This window comes from Puntigrus tetrazona, chromosome 15 (assembly GCF_018831695.1).
Source record: "Puntigrus tetrazona isolate hp1 chromosome 15, ASM1883169v1, whole genome shotgun sequence".
Lineage (NCBI taxonomy): Eukaryota > Metazoa > Chordata > Actinopteri > Cypriniformes > Cyprinidae > Puntigrus > Puntigrus tetrazona.
In genome coordinates, this window is record NC_056713.1 from 11,353,404 (window position 1) to 11,362,531 (window position 9,128).

The 9,128-nt window shown below is 37.7% G+C and overlaps 1 protein-coding gene and 1 pseudogene across 1 annotated transcript; both read right to left on the minus strand.

Moving 5' to 3' along the window:
• Positions 1-242: 242 nt before the first annotated feature.
• LOC122358627 (vacuolar protein sorting-associated protein 26B-like) lies at positions 243-4,150 on the minus strand. The gene is made up of 5 exons (XM_043258503.1): positions 3,636-4,150; positions 3,392-3,548; positions 2,517-2,681; positions 361-532; positions 243-275 (listed from the first exon to the last, which is right to left on the minus strand). Exons 1-5 carry the CDS (start codon positions 3,856-3,858, stop codon positions 243-245), a joined length of 750 nt encoding a protein of 249 aa, XP_043114438.1. The 5' UTR covers positions 3,859-4,150.
• A 447-nt stretch (positions 4,151-4,597) lies between these two features.
• The window catches only part of LOC122359466, an 8,491-nt pseudogene continuing 3,960 nt past the window's right edge, over positions 4,598-9,128 (minus strand).

Below are 9,128 nucleotides of genomic sequence, written 5' to 3' on the forward strand. Positions count from 1 at the left end.
GCCTGGGTGACACAGAGTAGACCAATTGTTGAATAAAGGTTTTTTTTGCTTTGAACACAAAAAGTAGTCTTCTAGCCTCGTAACGCCACTGATGTCACATGCAATATTTTACCGATGTCCTTCCTATGTTTCCGGACCTCGATCGTGTGAGGATCCTCGCCGTCAGAAATATCTTTTTATATTTGTGTTCCGCAAATGAATGAAGGTCTCGTGGGTTTTCATTTTAAGGGTGAGCTGTCCCTTTACGTGCACGAGAAAATAATGCCTTTCAGCGTCTAAACAGAAGCCACAACAGTGTGTACAATACGGGCTCTATAGTATCAATACAACAGAGATGAAGGGTTTAGCTTTACCTCTCACCGGCGCCCGGCCCATGATCTCATATTTGGCAATGGTCATCGTTTTCGTTGATACACACTGGGCCCTGTTCCAGTCGCTTTCCCGCTTTATTATATCGATCTCCATGTGTTTAATCTTTATCCTCACAAGGAGGAAGTAAATCTTGCCTACGATAACGTCCCTCAGGTGGTATCTAAACAGGATGCTGAGAAAGTTATTTTATGAATAGAAAACATCCCGCTTTAATGCAATGTCGAGCACATTTTACAAACATATCTAACTATACACACCTCTTTACAAATTAAACACTCATTTTCATAATCATATATAATCTTCTAAAACATCATAAAATTACACTTTTTTGTAAAAAAATTTCATGGCACATTATAAAACATTAATAATTTAAATATATACAGACGTGGACAAAATTGTTGGTACCCTTTGGTCAATGAAAGAAAAACTCACAATGGTCACAGAAATAACTTTAATCTGACAAAAGTAATAATAAATAAAATTCTATAAATGTTAACCAATGAAAGTCAGACATTGTTTTTCAAATCCATGCTTCAACAGAATTATTAAAAAAATAAACTCATGAAACAGACCTGGACAAAAATGATGGTACCCTAACTTAATATTTTGTTGCGCAACCTTTTGAGGCAATCACTGCAATCAAACGCTTCCTGTAACTGTCAATGAGACTTCTGCACCTCTCAGCAGGTATTTTGGCCCACTCCTCATGAGCAAACTGCTCCAGTTGTGTCCGGCCTGAAGGGTGCCTTTTCCAGACTGCATGTTTCAGCTCCTTCCAAAGATGCTCAATAGGATTGAGGTCAGGGGCTCATAGAAGGCCACTCTTACAATAGTCCAATTTTTTTCCTCTTAGCCATTCTTGGGTGTTTTTAGCGGTGTGTTTTGGGTCATTGTCCTGTTGCAAGACCCATGACCTGCGACTGAGACCAAGCTTTCTGACACTGGCTAGTACATTTCTCTCTAGAATTCCTTGATAGTCTTGAGATTTCATTGTACCCTGCACAGATTCAAGACACCCTGTGCCAGGCGCAGCAAAGCAGCCCCAGAACATAACAGAGCCTCCTCCATGTTTCACAGTAGGGACAGTGTTCTTTTTCTTGATATGCTTCATTTTTTTCTGTGAACATACAGCTGATGTGCCTTGGCAAAAACTTCGATTTTTGTCTCATCTGTCCACAGGACATTCTCCCAGAAGCTTTGTGGCTTGTCAACATGTAGTTTGGCATATTCCAGTCTTGCTTTTTTAGGATTCGTTTTCAACAATGGTGTCCTCCTTGGTCGCTCTCCCATGTAGTCCTCTTTGGCTCAAACAACGACGGATGGTGCGATCTGACACTGATGTTCCTTGAGCATGAAGTTCACCTTGAATCTCTTTAGAAGTCTTTCTAGGCTCTTTTGTTACCATTCGGATTATCCGTCTCTTAGATTTGTCATCAATTTTCCTCCCATGCGGCCACGTCCAGGAGGTTGGCTACAGTCCCATGGATCTTAAACTTGAATAATATGTGCAACTGTAGTCACAGGAACATCTAGTTGCTTGAGATGGTCTTATAGCCTTTACCTTTAACATGCTTGTCTATAATTTTCTTTCTGATCTCTTGAGACAACTCTTTCCTTTGCTTCCTCTGGTCCATGTCGAGTGTGGTACACACCATATCACCAAACAACACAGTGATTGCCTGGAGCCATATATATAGGCCCAATGGCTGATTACAAGGTTGTAGACACCTGTGATGCTAATTAGTGGACACACCTTGAATTAACATGTCCCTTTGGTCACATTATTTTCAGTGTTTTCTAGGGGTACCATCATTTTTGTCCATGCCTGTTTCGTGAGTTTATTTTTTTAAATAATTCTGTTGAAGCATGGTTGAAAAACAATGTCTGATTTTCATTGGTTAACATTTATAGAATTTTTATTTATTATTACTTTTGTCAGATAACAGTTATTTCTGTGACCATTGTGAGTTTTTCTTTCATTGACCAAAGGGTACCAACAATTTTGTCCACGTCTGTAACTCTGAAAAATAAACTATATTATTATATACACGATACACTTATTTTTGCAGTTAATTCTGTCAAACATTCAGGTAAACCTCAGCATTTTACCTGTTTTAAAGTAACGTATCGGCAGGCACACTCACTTGGATTTGTTGTATTCGAACTCAATATGGAGGCAATCTTCAATTCCTACTTCCATCTTGATGGAGGAGTTGAGCTCTGGATACGTGCACAGCGTCTGCACGACGATATCCATCTCTTTACTGATATCATTTAGCCTTCTGCTGATTGTTGCTCGCAGAAAATATCTAAACAGATCAGAATGAAGGATTTCAGCTGCGTTCTGCACTTCACGCGCTGTCAAAAGATTTTGAACAGCAAGATTTTTTTTTAAAAGAAGTCGCTTCTGCTCACAGAGCCTGCATCGTGCAGTACAATTGTTACATACTATTTTATATAACTGATTTTTAGCTTCGTTACTCCAGTCACATGATCGTTTTAATATTTTCTCCACAGAACAAAACATTTATCTTAAATAGAAATCTTATGTAACATCTCAAATGTCTTTATCATCATAATTAATCGATTAAATTACTAATTTAACGAATGCTTGCTAAATAAAATGAATTTCTATTAAAAAAATAATTCTATTAAAACATTAGTGACAGTTAAATGCTGACTTTCATCAAGGAATACTAAAAAAATGTACTGTTTTGTGTATTAATAATAATAAAACAGATCATTTGACACTTAAGAATACAGTAATGACGCAGAAAAATCACAGGAGTAAATTGCATTTGAAAATATTTTTAAATAGAAAAATATTTCACAACATTATTGCTTTTGCTGACTTCAGGCTCAAATAAATATGGGCTCGATGAGCAAAAGAGAGTTCCACAGAAAGCATTCAAACTCCCCAGAAACGTTTGACTGGTAGTGTGCATGACAACATATCCCTATCACACCATTTAACTCCAAGCTAGATGCTTTTCAGCGACGAAGCGATTGAACGATTTACCTCAGTTTGACATTCTGGCCAGTGTAAGACTCATAGGGCTTTTCCACATGGGTGAACTCAAAGTCAAAGGTCTGGGACTGTGAAAGCTCACCGGGTCGCGCAAGATCCTTCACTAACGACACGAACTCGTGGTGGTTTCCTCTGTCATAGTACAGCTCTGCGAATCAGTGGCACGTTTAAACATACACAAACACCGGGACCGTTTCCAAACTTCCGTTCACACGCGGATAGCGGATAAACTCACCTATCTGTCCGACGAACTCGATTTTGATCCCGTAGTGCTCCAGCCTTTTGCCGGGAGTCTTCAGTGTCACGTTAACTTTCCCACTGACAGTTTCGCCATCGTAGAAAAGGAAATATTTGTCCTTTTTGCCGTCTTCGGTTTTGTGCTCCGCTTTCTTCCTGGTCTCGGCGTCGTTCAACACAATGTCGATCTCAGCGGTCTGTCCGAAGCCGAAGAAGCTCATGTCTGATGGACGAGTGTCGGTCTCAGTGCCGTACGATCATAGATCACCTGATTGACAGCAGCTACAGGTTCCCTAGCGCTCCGATAGTTACCTCTTAACAAGTGGCCTTCAAAAACAAGCGAATTGGCTAATTGACTTTTTGTCACGCGCGATTCAGTTGAGATATATAATATATTACGCTCAAAATCTAATGCATATTTCTGTCTGGTTTAATTAAAGTAGCTTTAATTTACAGCAGGACCGCAGTCAGGAAGGATATTTGCCCGTAAAACAACTCCCGCACTTCCTGGATCTCCCTGCAGGGGTTATTTCAAAATAAAAGTTCCGGTTTATTTCATAATAAAAGATGGGGAAACAACAATGGCATGATTATTTAATAGAAGAATTTCTTTATTATTAAATAACAATGGTAAAAGAAAACCGATTACATGACCACATTTACTGTACACATACATGGCCATTTCTTTTAACTGTACCTGAGAATATTATAATCTAAGGATAATATAATGGATAATTTTTTGATAGTACAATAGTGTAGCGGTGTAAAGAATTAAACATCTCGATGGTAATGCTATTCACATTTCATCTCTAATAATGTGTTTTGATTTCACATATTTTTACAAACCACACATTAAAGATAATCCCCCCCAAAAAATGGAGAACAGTTTAACATATGACAAATTTCTTTATGACATACACTGCAAAAAATCTAAATCAATATTTTTCTTTTGTTTTTAAAGTAAAACAATAGAAATATCCATTAAAACAAGTAAACATTTGCGTCTTTGTGTAAGACTTCTTGAATTATGTTTATTACACTATTATGCAAACGCATATTTTACGCATAAACCTCACAAAATTTCGTTAGGTTTATGTTTAAAACTAGAAATTGTCATGAAAAAAATAATTATATTTGCAGTGTAACTTTAAATATTAAGGATATACATTCAACATTTAACCATAGCTGGAATGTCAGTTATTTCATATAGTATTTGTTATAGTATAAAGTAAAATATAGGATTGTTTGAAAATATTGTGGCTGAGCACCACCGGCATTCCTAAAAAATAAAAGGACGTTTTTGCAGTTATGCCAGTCAGAAACTATTTTGGGGCCCAAAAAACCTTTCTTCAAATAACTTTTTTTTTTCTTAGCTTAAAAAAAACTGTTTGTGGAATGGAAAGGCTCCATGCGACCATGTATAAATAAAAACCCTTCATTTTAAGAGTGTGTAACTACACCTAATTTAGCTTCTTTTAGTCCACTGACTGGCCATCAATAGTGTATTTAAAAACGTGACAACGCCGAGCCTTAATCAGTTAGGTCAAATAAAATGTTTTGCCATTTAACACTTTGAATAATTCGATAAAAGATGCCGTTTTTACATTTGTTTACATAGTGGAATATACAGTGTCTGGCCCCAATCTGACAGGACATTGAAATTTTACTTACTTGCTTATTTATTGAATTACACAAATATATTAAGATCAAACCCAGTTTCTCTTTTTGTTTTTCTAAAAACAGTCTGCCGAACTATTTTTAGACAGTGGGACATGCCATGAGGAAGACTAATATATATTGTCATAGTGCGTCAAGTTACTTATAAAAAAAAAAAAAAAGTAAAAAAAACATCACGCTAAATCAAAATAACCTCACCGTTCCAATTACATATATAGCTACATGTTTTAAAAACAAAATAAATGGATAGACAATGTCGATCACTTCCACATAATCAGTTTTATTCTTGTGACACGGCCCACAGTCTAACTACTACTCTGGAGTGAACTACAATATACCTAGATATTATAAATAGATTAAAACAATAACACCTGGACAATATGTCCAAAACGTATAAAACAATTATAAAGCATTGAAGGTCACTTAAACACAGAAATGGCACTCTGAAAAACCCACAAGTGCGTAATCTGTATCTAGAGGAATATTTCAAAAAACGAAACTAAGTAAATGAATCATCCTGCACAGCCAAGTCTACTGACTTCAAGGAGATGTTCGATTGAATCTCAAACTAAAATGCTACAAATTTATGGTTCAACTCAATAACTAGTATGGAGACACTAACACTCTTCTCAAAAGTGACCGAGATAAAACAGTCTTGGCATGGCATTGTACACATTTACACCGACAGGCTTCTTCACATAGTCGCACGCTATATCTCCGGTGGGAAATATAATATTTACCTTCAAGACATGTAAATTCTTGCACCGGTATTACGTGTTGACTATTTTTGGGCAAACATACAGCAGCACCGGGATGCAGATTCAGCCTTGCTACAATTTGAAGTGCAACAGACATTCAGAAATTCACAATTATTTGCAAAGTCTCAATAAAAACCCCATCTTTTACGTCGTGTTCGTTTTGCTGCAACAATGATCCTCACTTCACAAGATGCATGTAATAACTATAAATCTTAGTGTTGTTCTGAAAGCCATTTTTATATATAAACTGTGGTGTTTTAAGTAAACCTGTGTTTGAGTCCTGTCCGTTTAAATCAAAATAAGGGGAGTAAAAATTCCCTGTTTAACACAGTAGTTTTCCTTTCTGTAATAACTTTGGCAAGCCACGAGGCTCGAGTCGCACCTCTGCGTAAAATCCACAATTTGACAGTTCAAAAGTCAGCTCACGAGGCCTCGACCCAGCTTGAGCGCTCGCCTCCTCTTCTTTGACTTCAGATGACAAAGGAGGACTTGTGGCGGAAATGTCCCTGAGGAAAAACGGAGAGCAGGCAAATGATATGTAGTTAAAATGTGGCACCACGGAAGCGAAACATAAATCCAGCCGACTATTTTTTTCTCCGTGTAGAGATTTTACCGAGAGATTATCCCGAGGATTGCACTAATACCACTTTGAGCTTTGCTAGCATTAATAAAAAGAAAATATCTGCCGTCAGAGAAACGCCGCGGTGTAATCTGAGAAGATAAACACTAACAAATCTTGGATGATATTTCATCCATCCTTGTAAGAACATTTCAAAGTGTTGACTGCAGCCTCTAAACGTGCGCTAATGCATGAAAATAGATCCGCGGCGCTTTATAACGTCGCAAATCCACACAGCCTTACCTCATCTGGACTGGCGTAGTCCATCCTGTTTTCATGCTGGGGTACTTTGTAACTACATGAAACAGAGCATTGCAGTCTTACCAAAAAGTGCATTCAATTGCAAATCGAATCAGATGGGCCCTCATGGTGATGGTGTAAGGTTCATTTTGTGCCATGGTTTTTACTCACTTGGTTTCCCTGTGGTCTTTGCAGGAACAGTAGCCACTTTTCTGAATCTGACAAATCCCCACAAGGACGAATATAAACGCCGCCACTCCACCTAATACCTTCAGGAATATTCCCACAATGTCCAGATCATCTAGAAAGAAATGACGTTCAATGAGAAGATAACGTCATCGTTTACTCAGTCTTCGTGAATTATTGTAATTTAGTTATGAAAAACAACTGCATTCGGAACGCCGCGAGGGTGAATAAATCATTTCTATATTCAAAGCTTAATCGTTATTTCAAAGTGCAGCCACCGACCGGCATCCTTAAGTGGCACACTTACACACTTCCATGATCTGAGGACTGCATTTCGACCATCCTGCCTCATTTCTGGCCTGGCAAAAGTATTCACCCGCATCCTCTTTCTTCACCGACCGGAATTTCTGTAAAACAAACAGAATTCTTACACTTAGCAAAAGCCTGGTTAATGTTACAACCGAAAAATCTAAAAAAAAAAAACACACTGATATGGCCACAAAAAAAAACATAATTTAATCTAAGCCTATCTTTTTATTAAACAACAAAGACATATAACTTATTCATATAACATATATGTATAAGTGATCTGTCTATGGGAGGGTCTAATCAAAAATATCATAATTTTTTGTTCCAAAAATGAGCGAAGGTTTTACAATTAATGGCAGAATTTTATTTTTTGGGTAAACTATTTCTTTAACCTAAACCTCAAATTATTATTTAAAAATAACTTAAATCTATTTCTAAATCTCTTTATTTAATTTAAAACCTAAGTTTTTCAATGTTAAATTACTTTGTCCATTCCAGTTTGGTGCTTTATTTAAAGCACCAATAATCACTCACAGGCAGATTTTTTTAGATGTATATAGCCAGCGGAACATTCTTTTGCAGTTTATTTTCTTGCAAAACAATGGTCGCTTAGACTATAATCCAAGCCTCTGAAATGTAAAGAGAGTAAAGTTGTTTTAACTGGCATTTCATCACAAAGCACTTACCAGGGAACCAGTCTCGGTGTTCATGGTGTATGAAGAATTGTAGAACTTGCTGCTGGTTTTGGTCTTCTGGCAGCTCCTCGTTGTTTTGTACCACTGATACTGTGACTGCGGAAAGCCTTCGTTCTCAATGCAGCGCAGTTCAGTGCTTGAGCCCACCGTAACCGCCTCCGGCACGCTACACCTGGGCATCACCGGCTTCACTGCAACACATCCACAACAAAACATCAGCTTGTTCGACCATTATGTGTTTAGAAAAATAACCAGGTATAAATAACCAACTTTAAATAAAGCTGCGAGCAGAAAACAGCATTCGCATCTAATACAGCATGGCATTAAATTCCCTCTCAGCTGTATGTCCCAAACTGTAAGATCGCAAATTATAATCAGAGACACATTTGTGCATGCAGAGGAATCACGTTGATCAGCTCAATACATTCATCCTGCCCTCAAGCCCACTGAAACATTTTTGTCCAATCAGATCGGCTCTCTTGGGTCATTTCAGTGCAACACTGCTGAGAGTTATAACCATGGATTACAACTCGCAGAACGCTCCCTAACTATTCCAACAGTACCTCTTACAGCGAGACTGATTAGTATTTCATCAAAGGGCTTCTGGTCGTCGATGGCTGCCACCTCACAGCGATACTGAGCTGTGTCCGATCTGCTGGCGTTCAGGATTACAAGGTTTGCAGGCTCTCTCAGCAAAGCCCTGTGCTCCAAGTCACCTGCGAACATTAAGTTCGGCTGGATTCAGCTTGAACGCCGTCGACGTATAAACAGCATTATTTTCTGAGAGAGAGAATCTGTTACCTGAAATTTTATTTTGGAAATAGACATAGCTGGGTACGCCATTTTTTATTTTCTTCCATTCAATTCTGGGATTGTTTGTAGAAATGGACTCTATCAAGCAGGTCAACTCAATCGCTTTAAAGAAACAAGAAATAGGTTACTTTTTTTTTTTTTTTTTACTTACTATATAACTATTACTATACTACATGAAGAGAACCATCAACAAC